The 26727-nt window shown below is 32.5% G+C and overlaps 4 protein-coding genes across 4 annotated transcripts; 3 read left to right on the top strand and 1 right to left on the bottom strand.

The window, feature by feature from the left end:
* Positions 1 to 539: 539 nt before the first annotated feature.
* On the top strand, positions 540 to 2621 carry LOC18031258 (zinc transporter 1). Its single transcript, XM_006422197.2, has 3 exons — positions 540 to 1222; positions 1363 to 1512; positions 2037 to 2621. Exons 1-3 carry the CDS (start codon positions 599 to 601, stop codon positions 2340 to 2342), a joined length of 1080 nt encoding a protein of 359 aa, XP_006422260.1. The 5' UTR covers positions 540 to 598; the 3' UTR covers positions 2343 to 2621.
* A 1698-nt stretch (positions 2622 to 4319) lies between these two features.
* On the bottom strand, positions 4320 to 6671 carry LOC18032278 (zinc transporter 1). Its single transcript, XM_006422196.2, has 3 exons — positions 6030 to 6671; positions 5703 to 5852; positions 4320 to 4645 (listed from the first exon to the last, which is right to left on the bottom strand). The coding sequence occupies exons 1-3, from the start codon at positions 6627 to 6629 to the stop codon at positions 4340 to 4342; spliced, it is 1056 nt and encodes a 351-aa protein (XP_006422259.1). The 5' UTR covers positions 6630 to 6671; the 3' UTR covers positions 4320 to 4339.
* A 12912-nt stretch (positions 6672 to 19583) lies between these two features.
* On the top strand, positions 19584 to 21547 carry LOC18031592 (extensin). Its single transcript, XM_006422195.2, has 3 exons — positions 19584 to 19813; positions 20498 to 21355; positions 21451 to 21547. Exons 1-3 carry the CDS (start codon positions 19732 to 19734, stop codon positions 21480 to 21482), a joined length of 972 nt encoding a protein of 323 aa, XP_006422258.1. The 5' UTR covers positions 19584 to 19731; the 3' UTR covers positions 21483 to 21547.
* A 1552-nt stretch (positions 21548 to 23099) lies between these two features.
* LOC18033437 (inosine-5'-monophosphate dehydrogenase 2) lies at positions 23100 to 26632 on the top strand. The gene is made up of 5 exons (XM_006422194.2): positions 23100 to 23879; positions 24136 to 24722; positions 25135 to 25314; positions 25586 to 25843; positions 26258 to 26632. The coding sequence occupies exons 1-5, from the start codon at positions 23459 to 23461 to the stop codon at positions 26327 to 26329; spliced, it is 1518 nt and encodes a 505-aa protein (XP_006422257.1). The 5' UTR covers positions 23100 to 23458; the 3' UTR covers positions 26330 to 26632.
* Positions 26633 to 26727: the final 95 nt, after the last annotated feature.

Genomic DNA, 26727 nt, shown 5'->3' with positions numbered 1-26727 from the left:
CTTTCTCAAAGTGAATGTGAGAAAGAAGAAAAGTGAGTAAATTTTAAATATTTAATATAACAACAGCTAATGAAATTAATATCTGAGCCTAATTAGAAAGATAGTTATTTTGTTGGTAATAACCAGCCTTTAATCCGTTAATTCTGTCCGCAACAAAAGACATTGTTCATGAATCCTTGGATAAATGGAATGTTATTGAGAGAAAATAAAACCATTTGTCATTAAATACACAAAAAAAAAATATTGTTAGAAATTGACTATATATTAATGCTTAGATTTTAATGTAAAACACTTTTATGGGTACCAAAATTATACGTATCAACTTTAATTAAGCAAGTTTTTATAGTATAGAACAGAACCCAATGACTTTCTCTTGCAGCCTCTAATTGTTGTGTTACGTTGACTGAATCGGATTCTCTTATTATCAGCCATCCAATGTCTGCTACATTTGCCATAGTACTTTCTTTTCCTTTCTATATATAACAACAATCTTGCACTTCTCTAAGACCCACACAAAAGCCAAAATCCAGCTTAAATTAATTTCAGTTTCTTTAATTTTCCTCTCCTCTTAGCTTGTTTCCCATCATATATCAATATCATGGCTTGTAATTCTGTCAACATCTTGAAGATAAAAACACTTGCTTTCATTCTTCTTTATCCTACTCTAGTCTTTGGTGAGTGCGTTTGTGATGTTGAAGCTATGAGTCAAGATAATAATCAACAAGAAGCGCTTAAATATAAAGTGATTGCAATTGCTAGCATACTTGTTGCTGGTGCTTTTGGGGTTAGTCTTCCCTTGTTAGGTAAGAAGGTCCCAGCACTAAGGCCTGAAAATGATACTTTCTTCATGATTAAGGCCTTTGCTGCCGGCGTTATCCTAGCAACCGGGTTCGTTCACATACTGCCAGATGCATTTGACAACTTAACTTCTCCTTGCCTCGTTGAAAATCCATGGGGGGATTTTCCTTTTTCTGGTTTTGTTGCTATGATGTCCGCGATAGGGACTTTAATGATTGATACTTTCGCGACGGGGTATTATAAGAGGCAACATTTTAATTGTAAGCCTAATAAGCAGCTTGTTGATGAAGAGATGGCCAATGAACATGCTGGTCATGTACATGTGCATACACATGCCACACATGGCCATGCTCATGGCTCCACGGATTCATCATATCAAGAACTTGCTCTATCAGAAATAATCCGAAAACGTGTTATATCACAGGTGATAACAAGTGATGCAAGATTTTTAAAAGTTCAGCGGAACTCAAAAAAAATAAAATTTTTTACAGTTTTTGTACTTTAAGTTGACATAAGTTTTGTGGTTTCGTTTGGATCTTATTATTATTATTATTTTAATTTCAGGTTTTGGAGTTAGGAATTGTGGTTCACTCAATAATTATTGGAATATCTTTGGGAGCTTCGGAGAGCCTTGATACAATCAAACCTCTTCTAGCAGCCTTGTCATTTCATCAATTTTTTGAGGGCATGGGACTTGGTGGCTGCATCTCTCAGGTATTTCACATTCTGTAGCTTCAAAATTTTAATTATCCGCATGTTTAGGGATTTGGATAATAGAGAATGTTGTCATTCTGTCTACACCATCCACGTAAAAAGAGATGAGATGAAAGAACTCGATGATTATATAATCAAAAAAGCTAACATAATCAAAGCATTCCAATCACTTTAATGACTCAATGGGCATACGTACTTTTGGTTGCATTAACTGGTCAACATTTAAGCTCATCCAATGAAAATAAAATCAGTCTCATTTACATAGTCAGTGACATTTGTGCAACTTATTTATGTGATGGGGAGCGACCGACACACCTGTCTTACAAATGTGATCCCGACTGATTAATAATCGTTAGCTTCAAAAATATCACGAGGCATTCATTTGTATATATGATTAGTTAATATACAGCTTCAATGTTATTTCACATAGCGTTACATACATTGCTGCCGATGAAGCTTCAATATGATTTTGCAATTTAATTTGTTATATATATATATATTGATTGCTTATTAATTAATTGTAGGCAGAATACAAGTCTCGATCGATGGCAATTATGGCAGCATTTTTCTCCCTTACAACCCCCGTAGGAATCGCTATTGGAGTTGGAATTTCAAGCGTTTACAAAGAGAATGGCCCAACGGCTCTAATTGTACAAGGAGTTTTCAATTCAGCTTCAGCTGGGATTTTGATTTACATGGCACTTGTCGACTTGCTTGCTGCTGATTTTATGAACCCAATATTGCAAAGCAATCGGAGGCTTCAATTAGGGGCTAATATTTCACTTCTTCTCGGTGCTGGTTGCATGTCTGTGTTGGCCAAATGGGCGTAGTCTTGGCTCGTGCCATATTAATTTTCAAGTGAAGCTGTTTTCCTCCACCTCTCGTCTCTCTTTACTCTCTTGAAGCAATGCGGTAAGGTATATAAACTTGTCGCTTAAAATTTTAACACAAATACTTAATATTGATATCGTGTAATGTTTTGGCCTTTGTGTGGGTCTTAGAGAAATGCAAGCTAGCTTCCACAGTCTATACATATAATTAAATTAAAATATATAGCGGATAAGAAAGCTCCATAATGGCGATTGTTGCAGACAATGGATGGCTGATAATAAGAGAACCTAATTCTGTTAACTTTATAATACAAATTAAAAATAGAGGCCGTGAGGGCAAAACCACGGGGGATCATGTAGCGTAGCATATATAATAGCTTAGATATCATTCTTCGGTTTTACTCATAACAGAGGTTTTACAGCTCTCAAACCTTTTGTCTTTTCATTTTCTTAATGATTTGAGTGATGTCCTCTGTTTTGACAGGGCAAGTTGTATAATAATGCAAAGCAACTTTGTAAATCATTATATATTAGCTTGTATTCAGCTCTAATTAACTCATGCAAATGGTTATTAATGCTATTTTAAGACTATAAAACATACACCAACGATTTACTAATATTTATCTTCACTCCCTAACCTAGTAGTTTATTACTCTTTTGCGAATAAGTTGAATTGAAAAGCAGCAGTCATATCAATATAGCTTTAACTACTACATCAATGTGACTATGTGAGACACACTTAATTATAAATAATGAACATTGAATATGAATTACGGAATGCAAATTAATGTCATAAAGTGTTGGGGATAATGGCCCTATACTCCTAGCAAGAGACACTAGAGAGTGTGTTTAGACACTGAATTAAAAATGGCACATTGATGTAGTTAAAAAAATATTAAGAGAGAACTAACGTTAATACAAAGTTTATGGGAAATCACGAACTTGAATGATTAAAACATAAAAGTTTAACTACATACTAAAACATATTGAAACTTAATTTTTCCTAAGACTTTAGGCAGTTGCCTTACCTAGCCATTGAGCCAGATCTGCGTTTGCTGGATGGGAATACCCAAAAATTCATCAATAACTACAAAATTGGACAATAAATTAAAATTCAAGAAAGAAAGAATTAACAAAACTAAAATTAGCAAACATGAATGTATGCACACTGTGGAAATCCCTTAATTAGTAAGAGTGAAAATACAATATTCAAAGTATATAGTGAGAGGAGTACATAGTTCAATATATCACAACTACATCAAGGACCAATCTGCAACAAACTCAACCAGAGAGACTAATAGTACTAGGGTGAAAACTGAAACAGACAGGGTTAGATATATATAATAGATATCAAATTGGCAAATTAATTGCATTAAATCGATGATTCTCCATCTTATCAATTCTTAATAAGATAAATAGCAAACTATAAAAGCCAGTAATGGTGACTGCACTGACAACAACCCGGTGAGGATTAATATTAATCATAAAACAATTTCTGTAAACAAAAAACAAATATCGACAAGGGAATATAAGAAATTGAAGCCCCTTAATCAACCAGGGTTTAGGGTTTAGGAGGAATCGCCGTACCAAATTGTTAGGATACTCTGCTCTGCTCCGCTCCCTCTGCCTACAACTTTGCTATTTAAAATCTAATTAGGCCGCCCTATAAATGAGTTCAACTTTCAACTTCACTAACTTTCAGAAAAGCTTCTTCTGTTATTCCTTTTTTTTTTTTTTAATAGCCATAAAAAATCAAAATGTTGATGGCAATACTTCACCCACTTGATATATTAATCGGACAACGGGGCTCGATAAAGTTGAGTTAGACAGTGGTGGCACATCACAACATTCTCAGCCTCTGATGAGAAATTGTCAAATTGCCACTAAATTTTACAATTGTGGTGGCACATCACATCAAATTGCCACTCTACATAATCAAAGCTTGACAAGATAAATAAATAGATAGATTTGTTTGGATTGAAATATTCAAAATTAATTTAAGCCCATTTGGCCAGTACAGACATGCAACCAGCTCCGAGAAGAAGTGAAGCATTAGCTCCTAATTGAAGCCTCGAATTGCTCTGCAGTATTGGGTTCATAAAATCAGCGGCAAGCAAGTCAACTAGTGCCATGTATATCAAAATCCCAGCCGAAGCTGAATTGAAAATCCCTTCTACAATTAGAGCTGTTGGGCTATTCTCTTCGTACACACTTGAAATTCCAATTCCAATTGCAATCCCCACTGGTGTTGTGAGAGAGAAAAATGTTGCCATAATTGCCATTGATCTAGACTTGAATTTTGCCTACAATTGAATAAAAATTAAGCAAACAGTTTGGGTTAATTAATTTTCATTAGTTGAGAACTTGAGCCTGAATGCTGACCAGTTAAAAAGCAGCTGAAAATATCTCTTTTTGGGTCATTAAAGCACATGATTAGAATTAATCCTTAAAGAGGATTTAGCTTTTTAGATTTTATAATCGTGCTTTACACTATTTTCTTTCATAGTGTTGACAGGATGACAACATTCTCCAATATCCATTTTGCATCTACTGTTTTAATTTTTGTGACTCTAGACTAGCCTAGCCTAGCCTGGCATGCTACCTGAGTTTTTTTTTAGGAGATTATTGTTCATAATATTTATAATTATATAATTATTGAGACTAATTTACATGAAATTTTATATGCCACCGTCCAGATTTTAAATGTGACTCTAGACTAGCCTAGCCTCCCATCGCTACATGAGTTTTTATTGTTAGGAGATTATAAGCCACCGTCCAGATTTTAAATGTGACTCTAGACTAGCCTAGCCTCGCATCGCTACATGAGTTTTTATTGTTAGGAGATTATTGTTCATGATATTTACGATCATACAATTTTTTAGATCAGTTTACATCAAATCTTTGTTAGGAGATTATTGTTCATGATATTCAATTTATATCAAATCTTATATGGCACCGCTCAAATTTTAACCCTCTTAAATATTCGAGGGACATCAACTCCATTCTTGGGAGAAAGACTGCATTCACTCAAGTTTTGAGAAATGAAATTTAAATTAAACCCCTACAATGCATCTGTTGGGGCTCGAACCAGTTCCCTCACACTTATGAGGAAGTGGCTCTAGCCACTGGACCAATTCCTAGTGGTTCATCGCTACCTGAACTTATGTATAAAGATTTTCAATAATTCTAGAGTTTTACATGATATTTTTCAAGAGGAGTTTTCCACTGCCGTGGACGGTTGTTAAAATACAGATATTGAGTTGAATAATATTAATTTAGCACTGTATAAATAATTAAATATTTCATATTATTTAATGTATAGACATTCACATAAGATAATTAATTATATAAATATAGTACCTGAGAGATGCAGCCACCAAGTCCCATGCCCTCAAAAAACTGGTGAAATGACAAGGCTGCTAGTAGAGGCTTGATTATGTCAAGATCTTCAGAAGCACCCAAAGATATCCCAATAATTACTGAATGAACCACAATTCCTATCTCCAAAACCTGAATTAAGAAGAAAGAAAAAAAAAAGATATTCTTATTGTTATTATTATTTTTTTTTATAGAAGAAAAAAGATATTCATATTTTTTTTAATAGAAGAAAAGAAGATATTCATATCAACGTATTCACCATACATGTACAACCAACAACGAACTTAATTAAAAATAAATGAACCTTACTTGTGAAACAACACGTTTTCGGATTAGTTCAGGTAGAGCAAGTTCTTGAGGTGAATCTGCGGAGCCATGAGCATGGCCATGTGTAGCATGTGTATGCACATGTACATGACCCGAATGATCATCAGCCATCTCTTCATCAACAAGCTGTGGCCTAGACTTATCAAAATGCTGCCTCTTATAATACCCTGTCGCGAAAGAATCAATCATCAAAGTCCCTATCGCGGACATCATAGCAACTAAACCAGTGAAAGGAAAATTCCCCCAAGGATTTTCACCAAGGCAGGGAGAGGTTAAGCTGTCAAATGCTTCTGGCAGTATGTGAACGAATCCGGTTGCTAGGATAACGCCCGCAGCAAAGGCCTTAACCATGAAGAAAACATCATTCTCTGGCCTTAGCGCTGGAATCTTCTTGCCTAATAATGGAAGGCTCACCCCAAGAGCACCGGCAACAAGTATGGTAGCAATTGCAGCTAGCTTAAACTTAAGCGCTTCACCATTGTTTTGTTCCGTGTCTTCAACATCACAGGTACACTCGCCACGGACGGTACTAGGATAATAAAGAAGAACAAAAATTGATATTAATGGTGTTATCTTTAACATATTAAAAGAATTACAAGCTTGAAGATTCGCCAGGGTGGTGAGTATTTCTAGAAGAAGAGAAATATTTCAAAGGCTTATTTGATTTGGGTTTGTGGGTACTTTAGAGAAATGAGTTTCGTGCTCTAATTAATATACATGGAAGACAAAGAATGTGTTCTATATGTTGACTGTTGCAGACACTGGATGGCTAATAATAAGAGAGAATCTAATACAGTCAAGAAAGGTAAAAGCTAGCTGCAAGGAATTGACTCTACGGAGAGCTTCTTTATACATAGAAATTTGTATGGCATTCATGTCGTATAGGTCATATATTAGATATCATAGGTCAGATCTAAATACTTATTTGATTTCTATATGTAGCATAGATTGAAGGAAGCCAACCGAGCACAGTTAAAATATCTGCACTCTGCACAATTAAGATCAACTTCACACAAGATGCTAAAGCCTAATTCTAATAATAAAGAAAATCTTTCTAAGATACAGGTCTTAGCAATCGAGCTTTACTGGTGTAGTTACGTTAAATCGAAAAAAAAGAAAAAGATAAGTCCAAATATGAGTTCTTGGTGTCATATCTATATATAAAGTATATATACACTACCAGTGGCATAATGAATTATTTGGAAGTGATTCAAAAATATAGAAGTAGCTAGACAAATCAGAAATATTTTTCTTTCAATATTCTGCCAGATAAACAAACTATTAAATTGAAATATATAGTTGGATGATTTCGTAGACAATTAAAAAGTGGACAACTCATAAATGTCTTACTTAAATTTTCTAACATATACACAATCGGAATTGTATTAAGGAATTAGTTCAAAGTGATTCATAGATATAAAAGGAGTCAGACAAGAAATGTAATTTGTGCTCTCAAAATTCAGCCATATATGAATACAAATTGAAATATATATGGTGGTATGTTTGTATATATGTATGTATGTATAATCACTCTCAAAAGCAAACACCCGCACTCTTTTTAAGTCAGACACACTGTTAAACTGTATGGTTTAATAACATTAAAAAATAACTCTATTAACTCCTATGATTAACAGCATATCCACATGAAAATAATAATAATAATAAAGATATATATATATATATATATATATAGGATTTCTGACCATATTAAAATAGGGATAAGTTAACAAACAAACAAAAAATACATATTTCAATATAGAGCATTTTATCTTATAATATATTGAAATATGTGTTTTTTGTCTTTTAGCTCATCACTGACTTTATCTTTGATTGAAAATCCAATATATATATATATATAGTCATTCTCTCATGCGGGAGCCTTAATTTTTTTTTTTCCTTATAAACACACTGTTAAGTCATACGATTTTATAGAATCAATCCAAACACTACTAAATCACATGATTTAACAAAGTGTCTACATTAGAAAAAATGAAGGCGCATAATGTGTATGTGTGTGTGTGGATGCAAAAAAAATGGATTTTGTGTAGATTTATTATTATACCATATAATATAATGGTGTTTTTATTTAATTAATTATACTATCATATGGTGTAATATGTGATTTCAGAATTTATTTTGAATGTATACGTTGTGTTTTATTTCTCTTCAATCTTCCATTTTCTCAAGGTGCTCTTTTTTGGTTAAGAATAGCTGTCGGTGTAAACAAAATGGATTCATAAATTCATTGAAAGTGAAATTCCTCATTTTTCCTTCGTCTTTCTTTCTTTCTTTCTTTTAACTTTTTGTAAAAGCTTCAAAACAATTAGCTTTCTTGTGGGAGATTTAGTGTAGTTATTTAATTACTTATTTTGGAGCTAATTTTCCATTTTTTTCTCATTTCTTTTTTAATACAACTAGTCAAACCGACCTTAAGTATTTCTTGAAAATAATTTTTGAATGAGATCGCAGTGTAATAAAAATTGATAATGACAATGATGGACTATCCGGACATAAAAGGACATAGGGATAATCATAAAAGAAAAGAAGATTGGATATGATCACAATTTGTTCATCAGAAAAAGAAGATGGAGACAATATGTTGTCATGCAACACTTACTTCAATGAAATTTGGCCTACATGGCATAGTTTGTAAGCTTCGTGTAGCTTTTTTGTTATAAGCTCAGAACTTTAACATTATTATCGCATAATATTGTACTACTTAAGCCTTAATTAAATCTATAGTATTTTTTGTTGCAGTGACTGATCTTAACTGGAGACCTGGTGGAAACAGACAACATTGATCGTAGCGATTCTCACTACTTACATTATCAAAAGGGCCACTGGTTTATCTCTCTATCGAATCAAATTAGCCAAGGGTGTGCATTCCTCAGCCCAAGTTAACGTTTCATTCAATTCTTGCCAATATTGGCATTAGGAAATAAAAAACATAAATTCAATTGTCCAAACAAGATGTTCAAATAAGAACATTCACCCCCAGATCGATAAACTATTCATATAAACAAGTTATACCCACTGATAAGTTGGGGAGAGTTTAACAGTAAAAAATCTCTTAACGACCCATTAATATGACATAAATCCACACAATAAAAACAGTTAAGTCAACCCATTAAAACTCATTCCATAAGGAGTCGAGATTGAGGTCGGGTTTAAGATCAAAATCTCATTTCACACATTACTCATTAACATTTAATATTAATGATTTAATAAACGTTACAACTTGTATTATAAATTGTTAAACAAAAATAAATTGATTTTAATTGACTGCTAATGTAGAGTTAGGACAACTTCTAAAATTCCTAAGGTTTTAATTGATTATGTTGGGCTCTAGAACTAAATATTGATTTCTTGTACATTATTTGATGATGTTAAGCATGAAGAATATTAATATTTTGTTTTGTTTGGTGTTATATTATTAAAGAGCTTTGTTTTACAAATTGTTAGTTTTATTTTAAACTAAATAGATAATACCAGAAACAATTGGTTAAATGGATTGGTTCGAATAACACTATAGTGACAATGAATGGACTTGAGCTCTCATTTTTCGATCCAATAAATTAATGGATGGGTTCAAATAAAACTAGACATATACTATATAAAATTTAAAAATAGACGTGTATTATTATGAAATTTAAATAATATCATATATTGATTAGCATTTTATATGATTGGATTAGGGAAAACATGTTCAAGAATCTATTTGCCCCGTCAACCAGCTAAACAGACTTTCGCGTTTCATTAATAAAGTTTATTCTAATTGTAAAATTAGAATAATTAGAATAATTTTAAGAGAGAAAGAATTAATTAACAAAATTAAAGTTAGCAAAATTTGAACGTGCGCACATTGTGGAAATCCCTTAGTTGCATTAAGCATCTTGTGCATTAAGTGGCAAAAAGGTTGTGAGACCAAATTCCATTCATTGGTATCGTAAGAATGTGCAAACAAACTAATGGTTAGCAGAAGCATGACAGATTAGATATAAAAGTAAAATCCTTAATCATTGTTGTGAAACCATCTTAAAATTTCATTGTTGAAATTATTATTATTATTATTATTATTAATTGCTGCTTCAGAATTAACATTTGATGGGTTAAAACAAAATTAATTTCATGGCCAAAAGTTAATTTTAAAGTTGTTCTATCAATAATGAGACTTATTTTAAGAATGTATTGATATATTGATAATCTCATCGTAAGTATTGCTTAAACACAAGAGTTACAACGTTAATAATATATAATTATCCAAATATAAAATACAAAAAATCGATAATTAACAGTTTGTTGATAAAGAGACGGCTGATGAACATGCAAGTCCTGTACATGTGCATACACATGCCACACATGGCCATGCTCATGGCTCCATGGATTCATCATCTCAAGAATTTGCTCTATCAGAACTAAACCTCTTCCATTTTCTCAAGGTACTCTTTTCTGGTTAAAAATAGTTGTCGGTGTAAACAAAATGGATCCATATATTCATTGAAAGTGAAATCCTTCATTTTTCTTTCGTCTATCTTTTTTTTTTTTTATAATTTTTGTAGAAGCTTCAAAACAATTAGCTTTCTTGTGGGAAATTTAGTTCAATTATTTAATTGCTTATTTTGGAGCTAATTTTTCCTTTTTTCCTCATTTCTTTTTTAAAATACAAATAGTCAAAACTTACCTCAAGTATTTGTTGGAAATAATTATCTAAATAAGATGACAACATAATAAAAATTGATAATGACAACGACTGGAAATAATTAGGAAATGAAATGACATATGGATAATCATAAAGAAAAGATGATTGGATAATATCACAATTAAGTTGCTGTATCAGAAAAAGAAAATGGAGACATTATGTTGTCATGCAACACTTGTTTCAATGAAATTTGGCCTGCATGGCATAGTTTGTAAGCTTTGTTTAACTTTGTTGACATTATTATCACATAATATTGTATCAATTAAGCCTTAATTAAATCTATAGTCTTTTTTTTTTCTTGTAGTGATTGATCTTGACTGGAGACTTGGTGGAAACAGACAACATCGATTGTGGCAATTCTCACTGTTTATATTTTCATGAGGACTATTGGCTTGTCTCTCCATGGAATCAAATTAGCCAAGGTTCATTTAATTCTTTCCTATACCATCGCCAGGAAATTAAAAAAAAAATTCAATAGCCCAAACAAGAACATCCACGCCCAGACTAATAAATTATTCATACCAAACATGTTATACCGACTGATAAGTTGGGAAGAGTTAAACCGCAAAAAATCTCTTAACGACTCATTAACATGACAAAATAAAAATAGATATTGGGTCAACTATTATTAAATTGGGTTGTTAATAAGTCAACTTATTAAAACCCATTCCCTGTCAAATTATTAAAACTCATTCCATAACGGGTCGGGATTGAGGTCGGGTTTTAGATCAAATTCTCATTTCACCCATTACTCGTTAAAATTTAATATTAATAAACTTTATAACTTAAATTGTACATTTTAAAGAAAAATAAATTGACTTTAAAATCGACTACTTATGTAAAGTTAGGACAAATCCTAAAATTCTTAAGTATTTATTGTAAAATTTGTAGCCATCATTATATATTTGTATCTTCCCTATAGCTTTTTTTTTTTCTCCTAAGATTTTAATCTAGAACTTTCTTTTACAAATTGTTATTTTAGTTTTAAACTAAGATATAATACCAAAAACAATGGGTTAAATGGATTTGTTCGAGTAACATATAATGATAACAAGTGGATTTAGGCTTTTGTTTTTTGATCCAATATATTAACAGGTAGGTTCAAGTATATGTAATATAATATGACATGAAATTGCATAAACACGACCTATTTTTGGACTTACTTATTATCATTTTTATAAAGATATGAAAGAGTAGTTTTCTAGTCTAGGATCTTAAAGTGCGGAAAAAATCTAGAAAAATTTTAAAACCGCAGGGTTTTAAGGCTTACAAATTGAAGTGCTTAAACCGCACAGTATGCGTTTTTCCAGACATTTCCGCACTTTAAAAATCCAAATTTGAACATTTCTAAGATATGGAAACTTGAAATGTTTACATATAAAAGTATATTTGTTTTCTTCTTCCGATTTTAAAAATACTAGACAAAAATACTTATAATATGTTTTCCTCTGAATGATTTAATTTTTTTTTCCTTTGTCATTGCCTAGCATCAATAACAATTCTCACTATCGCCTGGACGTTGGCTTTTTTTAAATAAATAAAAAAGTAAATTACAAATTTAATTCAATATTAGTAAACAATAATGTATAAATCAAATTCATATTTTAAAATATATTAACACTGGACGACTATGTCTAGCAACAATGCAGAGACAAAGTAATATCTACCTGTTTTATTAAGAAGCTATATTAGTGCGGACACCCCCAATTTTTTTTTTCATGCGAACACGCTTTTAAGCTGTATCATCTATGTAGAGTCAGATTTTAATGCTCTCGAATCGCACGACTTTATAGTGTATTAAAAATTAATTTTATTAAGTCACACGGCTTAACAACATGTCTGCTTATGTTATTAAGCGGTGCGGTTTAATAATATAATTTGATAATACTATTAAACCACAAGACTTAATAGTTTTCCTGAACTTTAATAAAGTCTGGGATCCTAAACCAGATTAGGACTCTCTCTCTCTCTCTTTCCATATATTTTAAAGTGCGGTTTAATTGTACTTTATATTTTAAAGTAACGGTTTAACCGTATTTTATATTTTAAAGTCTGGAGATATGCATAAATCGCGCGGCTTAACCGTTTTAAATTTTAAATCTCTTAAACCATATAATTTTAAAGTTTTCCTCAATTTTTCCCGCACTATAAAATCCTAGACTAGAAACTTAAAACGGTTAAGTTTATGAGTATGACTATTTATAGCAATTTGACCAAAGAGACATGCATGATTCTGGCCTTTAGTTTCCATATTCATCTTTTTTCTTGTTCACGTTAGGATTTTAACTTGGACATGCATGACCTAAATTAAACTATATTCTTCAGTGAAATCAGTTGTTTATTCTTTCGGCTAATAAAAGTTAATAATAAAAAATTACAGCCAAAGGAATATTTGCTGCGTTTTATATCAGCCAAATTCAGCAACGCAAAAAATCTCGCAAACAAAAGAGGTGGTGGAATTTAGAGGTGATTTTTGTAGAGAAATTTAGTATAAAGTTAGAGTGATTTTAATTTAGAGGTGATTTCCTTTCTCTTTTGTTTTTTATTTTCTTATAGCGCATTTTCACAAATTTTAAATAAAATGAGTATTTTGCTAACAATGACTGATTTTCTAAGTCAAGCTAAAGGGTGAAGTTCAAGGATTTAAATTAAAGACTTAATTATTTTCTCAAGTGAGTTTAAAGTTTTTTTTTAATTACATACTTATGAGTTGTATTTTTACATGTTGTTTTTCATTCTATATTTATTTGTAGATCCAAATCTCCTTAGATCTATATGGGTGTTTGGACTTGATATTGACATAGTAATACAGTAGCGGGAACACTCTAATATAGTTGTGAAACATTATGTGCTTGACTTTCATATTTATTTATAGAGTGGTTAATTAAGAACCGGGTCACATAATTTTTAAACTAGCAAAAAATACAAAACATAAATATGAGAGAGTATTATGATCATGATTTGAATTTTAAGAGTGGATCTCGTAATCTTAAACGCTTTTATTAATTTTGACTATTCCTTCCTAATTTCTTTTTCTATAATTATTTTTATCTAATAGTTAATAATTAGATTTTTAATTTCTTGTGGTTTTACCCCAGACTCACCAAGTTGTATTATAACTAAATGCTTTTATACTTGAGAGTAATCTACTAGTTTTAAGTTCTGACAAAATTATTAAAACTCAATGTTTTGATTTTGAATTTTTAATTTAGGCGCTCAAATTTTGTATGGTCGAAAAGCAAGAACGTAGTTTATTTGATTAGACAAAATATTTTATCTATCAATACAAAACATTTCAATTATTCTTTTTTTTTTAAAACTTAGATATACAACGATATTATTCAATATATACAATTTAGGTCTTATTTGAAATTGAGGTGTTGTAACTTTAAAGCTACATCTGCTGTGCAAAAAACGTTATAACTATGAAACAAAAATCAATAATATGTAGTAAATATAAATTTTAAATAATAATTTTGACAAAATCATTAAAGATATAATAAATTTTTTATTATACAAGTGAAAAATCATATTAACATAACTTTCAAATTACAACAATTAATGTTTACCAAATACTTTAGTGTTGTATCTTAAAAGTTAGAGCTGCCCAACCTCAATCACAAATACACCCTTAATTTGAAGATCAAGCTTGATGGAAAAAACTTATTTGAAAATCTGTGATGTAATTTTACGAGAGCTCAGTCACGGCAACCAACTCCCAAGTTAATGAAAGTTATTCCTCTTAGCTTAAACGTAATTAAAAAAAAAAAACGATTTTGGTTTTCTTAAAGGTAAAATCATTTGCATGCCCAATTTTATTAATTTCCAACCAGATATTGCATTTGTTAGGCACTTAATAATTTATCATGGTGGGCTAAGTTGTTTGTCTGCAGTTTACCTGCCAATAATTTATAAATCTTGACAACATCACCTTTCTCATTTTTTTTTTTTTTTATCAAAGGGAGCCAAACAAGGCTAAACCGAAACAAAACGCGGGAAAGCATTCCCGTACATGTCGTGAAATAAGCAATTAACAACACCACTAGGAGGGTTGTGAAGGAAATGGAAGCCAAGAGGTTGCCTTATTGCTAAATTTGTAAGAAAATCTGTTGCAAAGTTTGCTTCATGATAGATATGGCTAATGCACACATGCCATTCTCTATTGATGAGCCTTCTGATACTTTGAATCACTGAAGAAAAATTATTGGGGCTATTGCTGTCGTCTGCAAGTAGATCAATGATGCACTTACTGTCCACTTCAACCAACAAAGACCGAATTCCCAACTTCCAACCCAGGTCAAGACCATAGAATAAACCCCAAAGTTCAGCATTGGTAACCGAACTAATTCCAATATTTGCACAGAATCCAGCAATCTAATTCCCATTGGCATTTCTTATCAACCCACCTGTAGCTGCCATATTCATCTTTTTGCAGGCCCCATCAGTATTCAATTTGAAAACATTCTCAGGGGGTGGTTACCATCCAAAGTATTTAACCATTTTTGAAGCTCCAGGCTTGATCAAAGCCGTCATGGTTTTATGGGAATTTTCAGCTCTGGTCATAATATCTAAAATGATGTTTTGATTGCTCCTCTGCACATTCTTAAACAGAGCTTGGTTCCTCCAAAACCACAAACGCCAGATTGCTGTGCCAAAAATTACCGCCCAGTCCACTCCATTACAATCATAACAGTTCGGCTTTAGATTAGTAAGAATCCAATCCTCTAAGTTTAAAGAGAAAAAACTTCCTCGTAATCTACACGGGACTATATCTATAGACAGTATTGATAGACAGTATTGACCAGATTTAATATACAGCAGAACAAATTCATAGGAAAGTCAATAAGTTTCGAGTTTTGATTAGAAGGACTCTGAACAAAAACTCAATAAGGGAATAGGAAAAAGAACTGATACACTCTAAACATTTAAGAAAAGGAGTATAAATTTTCCAAACATTTTAAAAAGACATTTACATCCCAATTTGTTAACGGGAGAAAATTTATTTTCAACTTATAATTACCATTATCTTCCTCTAATATACAAGTCAATATATTAACAAATAATGATTATTTCAAATAATAATAATTATAATCACAACTATTATAAAAAATAATGTCATTAATCTAAGATAAAGCAAACACATTAATGGTAATACAACTCATTCTTATTCCTATTCCTACAGGTGCAATAGACAATTTATTATGATTCTCATTCCCCATTTTGATTTTAGAACATTAAAATTCATGTCCATTCCGATTACTGATTAGTAAATGCACTATAAAATTCTTATAATCTAGTGGTTATAATAAATTTAATGGTATATTTACTAATTATGAATGAGAATGGAAATTGAGATAATAGAATTAGATTCATTAATTGTTTACTTTTAAAATAAGGACAGGGAATAAGAATAAAATTTGAGTATTTGGAAATGTGGAATGAAAATCTCATTCCAAAGGAGAGATGAGAATAAGAGTGGGGAATGAAAATGAGAAGTAAATTGATATTTATACCCTTATTAAAAATTTAAGGTTCCTTTTTATTCTCATATAATAATAATAATAATAAAGCTCATTAAAAAAATTATAAATTATTTGACCTTTAAATAATTTTCGAGGGCTACCTGGGGTGCAGCCCAAGCTGACCCTCTCATTGCTTTTCCTGTAGGTGTATATAGGGATAGCAAAATTGCTGGACGAGACTTTTCTAAGCCTAGACCCGAGTCCATGTAAGGAAAAGTATAAGGGCCGGGCCTGGACTTTCTTATATTGTTTAATTATTTTTTTAAATGATTATAAACTTGTAATAAATTAAGAATTAATAAGTTGTTATCATCAACAATAAATTAAAAAAATATCTATTTGAAAATGAAATAATAAATTAAAAAAAGTAGATAAAGTTTATAAGTTTAATTTTATAGTATTGAATTTTCTAATTCGAGCACTCTCTTAATTTATTAGGGCTTAGTAAAGAGTTTAGTGAATAATTTTAAGTTTTTTGAATCGTCATTGATTTATGAATTAATAATTTAAATTTTCTTCTTTTGTCTTTTGATTATTTTTAAATTTTAAATTTATTTTTCAAGAAGATAAGGGTTAGACCTAATCTAAGTATTCTCTTTAAACTCTTGTCCAAACCGTTATATGGAGGGCTAAGCTAGCTTTGGGTCTTTTTAGCGACCCTATGTGTACATAACTATTTTTCTGTACTTTGTTTGAAAGCCTAAGTTGTATTGAAAAAAAATAAAAAGAGGTCTTTGTGACGTTACGTGTGATTATTTGCTGTTATATGTGGGTTTAAAAGCGATAGCATTTGAGATTTCAGAGGAGGAAAGTGAATAAGCCCAAGAACATTATGCTTAGTGCTTGGGATAATCGTTGGCTTAGTTCTACCCAAATCTAATATTATTCGGAGATTAAGAATGCACATCAATTCATTTTATTCAACACTATACACAAACAGTGAATTAATCACCAATGTAGATTTGAGACTAATTTAGTACTATTAACTTTCGATCTTTAATGTTTATTAATATTTTTTTTTTGTGAAGCGCCATCATTAATCTTTCATTGAAAATAAAAAAATTTAAAAAAAAAAGGAAAGAAAGAAAGAACTATCAATTACTTTTGATTTTATAGCTAGCATCTTTTACTGGGAAATGAATGGTTTTTGTTAAACTTTTATCCAATAATTACAGACAAAACATGAAAGATTGATTGGATTGCATAAAAGTTTACAAGATCTTTTTTTATTTTTTTTTTAAAAAACCAAGAAAATTCATTGGAGAAAGCCCCTTTTAAAAAACGATCATGCATGTTATAGAATTTGATGCGAACATGGTCTCATCAATGCACAAAAAAAATAACGAACAATGCATATAAAGTTCTGATCAGGATTCTCTCCTGATCTGATTATGTTCTAAGCAAATAATTCAATTACTGATTGATAGTTAATAAATAAATAATGTTGAATCTTATCCATACAATTACACTACCACTAAAACATACATAGAAGAAAATCTTAAAAAGTTCCGAAGAAATCAGGAGAGGATCATTTTCCATAAATTTAAAGCGACTAATGAAAATAACGAGCAATGGAAAAAGACCAGTAACCCGTTCCAGTCTCTCAATTGGTCAGGATTTAATGCTCAACTCCAAAATGAGAAAGCAAGTTGGCCCAATCGAGCCCAATCATTAAAAAAGCCGTGACACTGTTAATCTTTAGTTTCTTAATTTATTATGCATGGAACGGGTTTTAATCCTTGATTTAAAATTTCATTTTGTGGTTAAAACTACAGCTATTACGTTATTGCCTGCCAATTTTTATATTACGTTTTTTCAAAATTTTCATTACATGTCTCTTGTTATGAGTTCCAATTTTCTTTTGTCACATAAAGATTTGGTGAGATGCCATGTATTGTTATGGCAACCGTATATTTCAGATCAACTTGTCTATATAAGCTTTGATTTTCGATAACGACTATGATAAAATATAGTTACATACAATATTCTATCCCCACTCTTTAATTTGTTTAAAAATCTTAAGGTTGCATTTTTTTTCCATAACGAAATTTTAATATGTTTAAATTTAGTTGAAATATGATTAGATTTGAATACAAATATCTAAATAACATGTTCGTTTTACTTTCTTTTTTTCAGTATCTAAATATAAGTGACATTTTTTTTATAAATTAAAAAAAAACTTAAACATGGTTATTTAACATTTATATCTTTATAAGTGAAAAATAATAAATGGATTATATTTTATAGTTTAGGAAATAAGTTTATTTTAAAAAAAAAGTTATATAAAGGTAATAAAAGTTCACTTTTTCTATTCAGATGTAAACATTTGAAAATCGAATATAAGTTATAAAAAATATAAATAACTAAATGATGATTTAGCACATACCGTGAAACAAAAACTCAATTGACACAAACATCACATTTCAATTATAAGTTCAATATCTCTGACACATATTATGCGTGAAAGGAATCAATTAAAACTTCTAATTGACAAAAAAATTATGTCAATATATATCAATATGTATACAATGAGTAGAATGTTAGTAGTATGATTATTCTCATATATATCATACATAATAATTTCATTTTCAAGATTAGATAATTTAGATAAGTTAATTTCAAATAGTTATTATCGTTAGTGGTTAAAGAATAAACACAAGGAGAGACAAGATCGATTAACTAGAGAATCTTTCCAATTGCAATAGATATTGACAAACATGAATAAAATTAAGATTCTAAAATCTAAAGTAGTATTAAAACAAAAAACAAAAAACTAAATCTACCCACAACTAATTTTATCCAGTATTACGACCCAAAGTAGTCCTCATAACTCAAACCCATCCAACACATTATTAGATTCATTCATTCAAAGGGAGGACCTAAAAAAAGGCCCAAAGGTGCTGCAAGATCAAAAAGAGAGAGAAACAGATTAAAGAGCTTTGAGTAGAAAGCAAGCAAAACAAAGACAAAAAAAAAAAATAAAGGCATGCAACAACAAAACCAAATCCACACTTTCATTTGTTTCGTGTGTCAAGCAAGCATATATGCCAACCCAACACCCCCCCACAAGAAAAACTGCATGCATGCCCCAAAAAACAACACATATACACAGTGATCAAACTCCCATAATACATATATAATAAACCTTTTTTCCGGCATTTCTTCACATACACATCTTCAAGCAAAGTGACTTGTTAGTGTGTGTGTGTGTGTGTGTTTAGCAAAGTGATGAGCTGCATGCTAAAGAATCAATCTTTTTGCCCGTCCAGCTTGCTACTTATTCCTTCTATATCTTAATTTGAACATTTCCAGGACTCTCCAAGGTAAGCAAGCAACCAAGAGCTAGCCTGCTTGCCTCTCTATATATTTATGCCCACAAAATTCTGTCTCAAAAGCTTGCTGTGTCTTCTTCTTCTTCTTCTTCTCTTTGTGAGGTGGGGGGATTTTTCTCATTCATTTAGCCATGGAAACAAACAGAAACCGCAAACGGGTTTGCATTCTTCTGCTTTGTTTAACAATGGCAGCTACTTTCATCCCTCGTTGCGGTAAGTAAGCTATATTTAGCGCGCGTGTTATTATTTTTATAGAAGAATTTCTACATATGTGTTACCACGCATTGCATTTTTTGTTAAAAGAATTACTCATATGATACTAAGACTGCAAATTAGTTCATATATGATCATTCTGCAATATTCACTGAGAGTGCCTTGTGTTGATGATTCTTGAGATTGATGGGTTTTTTTTTTAGGGGGGGGAGGAGGAGGAAAAGTTAGGGTTCCAATCAACTTTAATTTTATGGTGGAGTCTTTGTCAAGCGACATAAAGTTTATTTAGTGGGGATATACCTGATTATTGTTCACGTACATTATTGCATTATAAGTATGCAATGACTAAACTATCTTCAAAAGCAAGATTGCTTTTTTTTTTTTCACTAAATTTATGTGGTCTAAATGCTTTTTATATCCGAAGCTTCATGTCTAAGAAAAAAATAAAGTTAATAATAATTGAGCTATTTAAAAAATTAAAACAAACAATGCAAACTTGACAAGTGCATCTGGACAAATTTTTTAATTTGAATCTATTTTTATTAAAATTCAAACAAACTAAATGCGTATTAATTTATAAAGAAAAAATTCTTTATTGATATTTCAGTTATAATAATTAGTAAGATTGAGTGAGGAAATGTGTGAATGATTAGTTGACATTTTTTTGTTTTGTGCGATGGGCAGATGCAAGAAGATCAATGGGATTAAGAAAGAAAGGGCTCAGATCAATCATCAAGGCAACAAAGAAATTGAAACTGGTGAAGCACATTGACGGTGATCCATCATCCAACGCCGGACCCTACGGTGTGAGCTCACCATTTTCTTTGCCACCCTATGATTCACTATCCCCATTTCAACAACCCGAAATTGCCCCTCCATTTTGCATTTATCCACCTGGTACCCCTCAACCCCCTTCTACAGCCATTCCATCTCCAAGTGAATTCACACCGATACCTCCTCTTTCCACCCCCTATATCCCACCAATTCTTCCCATTGAAAGCCCACCTCCAAGCCCAACAGGCCTTGTTCCGAGCCCGCCGGAATCGATCCCCGGTCCAAATCCACCGGAGATTGTTCCAAGTCCTCCAGGACTAGTACCAAGTCCGTTTACATATATTCCAAGCCCACCAGGGCCCATATTGAGCCCACCTTATTATGAGCCTAGCCCACCAAGTTTCACCCCGAGCCCGCCTTCATCCGTTCCGTCTCCCACCGGGTTTGCCCCAAGCCCCCCGGTGTTTGAACCGCCAGTAGTGTACCCTCCGCCCACAGGGCCGCCGTCTCCAAAAAGAGGGCCGAGTATAGCCCTCTGGTGTGTTGCAAAGCCCACAGTGCCTGACCCAATCATCCAAGAAGCCATGAACTACGCTTGCGCGTCGGGTGCGGATTGTGATACGATCCAGCCTAGTGGGACGTGTTTTCAGCCCGACACTGTTTATGCCCACGCGTCTTACGCCTTCAATAGTTACTGGCAAAGAACTAAGGTTGCTGGTGGCACTTGCTCTTTTGGAGGCACAGCCATGTTAGTCACTGTTGATCCAAGTAAGTTGTTATTTATCAAGAGCTGCATTTGGCTATCAGTGCGTCACCAAGCGTTAAACATACTAATTTCAACTCTTGTTTTTTCGTCTTCACAGGCCATGATGGGTGCCATTATATGTACTACTAATTCCATCTTTTGGAGACAATCGAGATTAGAAGAAAAAAAGTTCGTTCCCATCACACATTTTTCTAATAAATTATACAGTAAAGTTTCATTTGTGATATAGTGACCCAAAAAGGGGAGGGGAAAGAAAAAAAAAAAAAGAGGGTAAATTTTGTAAGTAAAACACATTAGAATTTGTTAGGTTGATCCCATAAAGATAATGTGTTTAGAGCTTTGATTTAAGTTTTGGATTTTAGCTGGTGTTCATCTTTCGCTTGTGGGATCTATGCCTTTCTGCATTATAAGTTCATACGCTGCACAAATTTTTGCAGTATCTCCGAACAAAAATATTATTTCAATAAAGTCGAATGAATGAAAGTAATATTTTCTCTAAAAATAAAAAATAAAATAAAATCGAATTAAACAATGATAAATCTCTATTGACAATTTATTATTATTATTATTATTTAAATAAAAGCCTGTGGGCTTGGTCGAGTGGCTAAAATCATTGTTGTGAGGATAGTAGTTCAAACCCCCCACAAAAATATTGTGAGAATTTAATTGTCTTTCTTAAATTTGAGAGGAAATACTACAAAATTTAATGTAATAATTAAAAAAAAAAAGTTAGTAGGCATCGTAATAAAGTGGCCACTATCTATTTTCAGAACTCAATTCCCTATATTTGTTGTATAATAATCAAATCATAGTTAGCATCAATTGTGATTCCTCCTGTCTCATAAGTGTTTTTTTTTTTTGTATAATTTTTTAAAGCAAAGTGACAAGTTTATATATCATTGGCCATGTTAGCTAGAGACGTAGAATAGGTACATATTTTGGTATAAAATCTTCGATCGAATAATGCCTTGCTTCACTAGACCTAATTAATCTCAAGTTTCCATATCTGCAATCTTATATTATGAATTATGACAGATAAAAGTTTATGTTAGATTGTGACATACCCCTCACCCCTCAATATATATACATATAGGTAAATAGTTGATATTGCCACCATACATATAATGGTTTAACTTTTCATTATTCTCATTATTCACTCCGGCTTTGATGATTGCTAATTTTTCGTCTTGCTCTTGCTAATAATTTAGTCATTTTTTTCCACATTCTCCTGTTATTTGCTAATTAATTATTCCTACTCTCTAAAATACTAATATGATACTTTTAAATTAAATCAAACTAGTTATTCCTTTGTGTAGGAAAATTTTAGCTGCTCTTTGGAATTGTTTGCAATTGTTTTTTAGGAGGTTCAAATTAAAGTGATTTTGAAAAGTTAAAAACTAATTTTCGTATTTAGTTAATTTTTTTAGAAATCGCTTTTAATAAAATAACCCAATTCTTTAGTAGATTTTAAAAAACAGAGAAGGAATAGCTTTTAAAAATTTAATTTTAAGTATATTATATTTTTTTCTAAAATTTGTAATGAATATATTTAAATTGTAATAGCATGAGTGTAAATAAAAATAATATAATATTATAAAAATAATATAAATAAGAGATAAAATAAGGACTTAAATGAAATTTGTCGAACATTACAAATTGCAAGACAAGTGACAGCATAACACATCTTTTTATATAAAAATGGAAGTACCACAATTATATAATGCATGATGAACCACTTTGATGTTGCTAATTACAGAAATGTCCAGCCCTTCCCCTCTCATCCCCATTGCTTTATCCACACAGCTCCCTACCCTAACCTCTTCATATAAAATAACTCAAAGACTAGAAAAAATATAATAGATGGTACTCGCGAAGCTTACAAACTAATACCCACGAGTCACGACTCACGAGCTCCGGAATATCGATCGGGCTTCGAAACGAGATAATATGAATAACCCGGCACGCAAGTGGGAACCACGTGTGCAAGCCCCACTATAAATAGCTAAAACTCAAAAAGCGCAAACACGTTTCTGTTGATTTCCCTCCACATTTGAAAACCCTACGAGTCACGTCCTCTCGCAACCACCACAACCACCGCCGTTGAAATGGATTTTTCACCCCTGCCGATCGAAGACGGCTTCTCCGCCGATAGACTCTTCAGCCAAGGCTACTCCTACACTTACGACGACGTCATTTTTCTCCCTCACTACATTGACTTCCCGACCGACGCCGTTTCGCTCTCCACGCGCCTCACGCGCAACATCGATCTCTCCCTCCCTTGCGTCGCCTCCCCCATGGACACCGTCACCGAGGATTACATGGCCGCCGCCATGGCCGCGCTCGGTGGTATCGGTATTGTACACTCCAACTGCACGGCCGCCGACCAGGCGCGTCTCGTCGTCTCCGCTAAGTCGCGGCGCGTGCCGATCTTCTCCTCTAGTTTAGATGTTTTTAAAGCGCCTGATGGATTTATTAATGATGCTAATGATTTTGATGGCAGCAACTATGTTTTTGTTACTGAATCTGGTAATTGAAATATAGAAAATTACGTTCTTTTAGTAAAACAAAGAAAAAAAAATTCGTCCTTTGTTTTTATTTTTTATTTTTTTTTGGGTGCTTTCGTAGACGTTGGTATGACTTGAGATTGCGTTTAATCATTTTCAAGTACTAGCTTAGTTAATAATTTCAGAAAGTCTTATTACGAATTTTGATTATTAATTATATTTACTTTGCGTTGTTGAATTACTTATGAAATTAACTCACTAATGGTTTTGATATGTAGGCACTAGGAGATCAAGGATTTTGGGTTATGTGACAAAATCTGATTGGGAGAATTTGAGTGATAATAAAGTGAAAATATTTGATTATATGCGTGATTGCAGTTCTAACGTTTCTGTTCCAGCAAATTATGATTTGGGGCAAATCGATGAGGTTTTGGAGAAAAACGACGTTGATTTTGTTGTTTTGGAGAAGGACGGTGAGAGGCTAGATGTGGTGACGAGGGAGGATGTGGAGAGATTAAAAGGGTATCCGAATTTGGGGAAGGGGACTGTGGGACCTGACGGGAAGTGGATGGTGGGTGCTGCAATTGGGACCAGGGATTCTGATAAGGAGAGGCTAGAGCATTTGGTGAAGGCTGGGGTGAATGTTGTGGTGTTGGATAGTTCTCAAGGGAACTCAAGTTATCAGATTGAGATGATAAAGTATGCGAAGAAGACATATCCTGAGTTGGATGTAATTGGTGGTAATGTTGTGACGATGTATCAAGCTCAGAATTTGATTGAGGCTGGTGTAGACGGATTGAGAGTTGGAATGGGGTCTGGGTCTATTTGTACTACCCAAGAGGTTTGTGCTGTTGGGCGAGGACAGGTATAACATTTTACTTCGCCACAAGTTTGGATAGCAATTTAAGTTATCTGAGTGGATTATGTGCAGTGAAAGTTTTGGGGAAATTTATTGAATGAACATAATTTAAAATCAATTATATTTGGGTGTCTTGTGATTTGAAAATGGTTCTGTTTGTATCTTGATACTTGTGATCCAATTTATTTTGGGAGTGGACTTCATTTGAGAAATTTTTGATTGAACAAAGTTATGAGGTGTATGAAGAATTATTGGCATATTTTCAGTTTCTGTGCTTCTCTTTATGATGAATTTTATAGTCCAGAAGATTTATTGATACTGACTTTTACCTTTTACCATTAGCCTTGTCATTTTATCCTTTTCAGTGATTTTTTTTTTATTTCTTGAATATTTATGTTCTTTCCCTATAACTTTTCAGGCAACTGCTGTCTACAAGGTTTCATCTATTGCTGCACAAAGTGGTGTACCTGTCATTGCTGATGGTGGCATTTCAAACTCTGGGCACATTGTTAAGGCTTTGGTTCTTGGGGCATCTACGGTAATGATGGGAAGCTTCTTGGCTGGAAGCACAGAAGCTCCTGGAGCTTATATCTATCAGGTATGATAGTCCTAAGGCTTAGAAGGCAGTTCTCTCTAGAGCATTTCTGAATCAAAGTGGGTTCTGTTGTGAATGTCTTTGAAACATTTATTGCTGCTTTCTTCGTAATTATATTATTTATAAAATGATTTCATAGCATTTTTAGATGTTGAAATTGTAAGTTGGTTGCATGAAAACAACATGTTGTCGAGGTTTTTGACTTTTTGTCTACAAGTACTTGACTATTGTTCAATTTTATGATTTTTTTTAATGTTTTATTTTTTATACTTAGAATGGTTGTCGGGTCAAAAAATATCGAGGCATGGGCTCTCTAGAAGCAATGACTAAAGGAAGTGACCAAAGATACTTAGGCGATAAAGCTAAATTAAAGATCGCACAGGGTGTGGTTGGAGCCGTTGCAGATAAAGGTTCGGTCTTAAAGTTCATACCATACACAATGCAAGCTGTGAAGCAAGGTTTCCAGGATCTTGGAGCTTCTTCCCTGCAGTCCGCTCATGATCTGTTAAGATCAAGAACTTTAAGGCTGGAGGTATGCCTTTCCATTTGGTATTGTTGTTCTATCATGACTATGCAGGCACACTGGTGTTTTAGGCTTTTGCTGCACTTTTATGCAGTGGTGATAGTTTTCTTGAATTTATACTAATAGCTGAGGTGCTGCTAGTATTGGTAAAGATGCAAAATGATTATTACTAGTGAATCTTTAAGGAAATGGGTTGACATTGTTGAAAGGGGGGGGGGGGGTGTTGTTGTCTCCAATAAGAATTTTTTTCTTCATTCTGTCTGTCAATAGATATTCATTGTTGATAAAGAACTGATCAGATTGTGTTTCGTCATAATATGAGAATTTCCATTTTTTCCAGCTTGGTATTTGCAATTTGAGACAGGTTTCCGGAGTGATCCATTGATTCATTCAATTGATCTTGTTCTTTTCTTGCTTATACAGGTCCGAACAGGAGCCGCACAAGTCGAAGGTGGAGTACATGGTCTGGTATCTTATGAAAAGAAATCCTTCTGAAACTTAAAAATGATCGAGTACTTGGTTATTGCCTGGTTCTACGTCAGCATGAATAACAGTCACGTAAACAGGGTCTACTAAAAGATTGAGTATACCAATCTACATCTCTTGCAAGAGAGTCACCCACAACACGTATTACTTGTTGCCGGCGTTTTCATCTTTAAATTATTAGAATCTTTTTTTTATTTCATTTTATTTTATAATGTAACGGTTTTATTTTAAATACATCAGAAAAATAAGACGGTAATTTTACGCAATATATTGTGAAATAACACTGAATCAATTTGGAACGCTTTCTTGAAAGCTGCTATAAAGAGTTTTTGACTTTTTGGTTGCTGTTTGCAAGCATGAATTCCTTACACAACAAGGACAATTTTTGTTTTCTTGCTTTTAGGCGC

This window comes from Citrus clementina, unplaced genomic scaffold, assembly GCF_000493195.1.
Source record: "Citrus clementina cultivar Clemenules unplaced genomic scaffold, Citrus_clementina_v1.0 scaffold_9, whole genome shotgun sequence".
Taxonomy (NCBI): domain Eukaryota; kingdom Viridiplantae; phylum Streptophyta; class Magnoliopsida; order Sapindales; family Rutaceae; genus Citrus; species Citrus x clementina.
Note: the sequence above shows the minus strand (reverse complement) of the source record. Positions and strands in the feature narration are given on the sequence as shown.

Coding starts and splice junctions, on each gene's coding strand:
- LOC18031258 (XM_006422197.2), top strand. CDS start 599: ATGGCTTGTAATTCTGTCAACATCTTGAAGATAAAAACACTTGCTTTC. Junction 1,223..1,362: donor GAAAACGTGTTATATCACAG/GTGATAACAAGT, acceptor TTTTAATTTCAG/GTTTTGGAGTTAGGAATTGT. Junction 1,513..2,036: donor TTGGTGGCTGCATCTCTCAG/GTATTTCACATT, acceptor AATTAATTGTAG/GCAGAATACAAGTCTCGATC.
- LOC18032278 (XM_006422196.2), bottom strand. CDS start 6,629: ATGTTAAAGATAACACCATTAATATCAATTTTTGTTCTTCTTTATTAT. Junction 5,853..6,029: donor GAAAACGTGTTGTTTCACAA/GTAAGGTTCATT, acceptor TTCTTAATTCAG/GTTTTGGAGATAGGAATTGT. Junction 4,646..5,702: donor TTGGTGGCTGCATCTCTCAG/GTACTATATTTA, acceptor ATTCAATTGTAG/GCAAAATTCAAGTCTAGATC.
- LOC18031592 (XM_006422195.2), top strand. CDS start 19,732: ATGGAAACAAACAGAAACCGCAAACGGGTTTGCATTCTTCTGCTTTGT. Junction 19,814..20,497: donor TACTTTCATCCCTCGTTGCG/GTAAGTAAGCTA, acceptor TGCGATGGGCAG/ATGCAAGAAGATCAATGGGA. Junction 21,356..21,450: donor GTTAGTCACTGTTGATCCAA/GTAAGTTGTTAT, acceptor TCGTCTTCACAG/GCCATGATGGGTGCCATTAT.
- LOC18033437 (XM_006422194.2), top strand. CDS start 23,459: ATGGATTTTTCACCCCTGCCGATCGAAGACGGCTTCTCCGCCGATAGA. Junction 24,723..25,134: donor GTGCTGTTGGGCGAGGACAG/GTATAACATTTT, acceptor ATAACTTTTCAG/GCAACTGCTGTCTACAAGGT. Junction 25,844..26,257: donor CAAGAACTTTAAGGCTGGAG/GTATGCCTTTCC, acceptor TTGCTTATACAG/GTCCGAACAGGAGCCGCACA.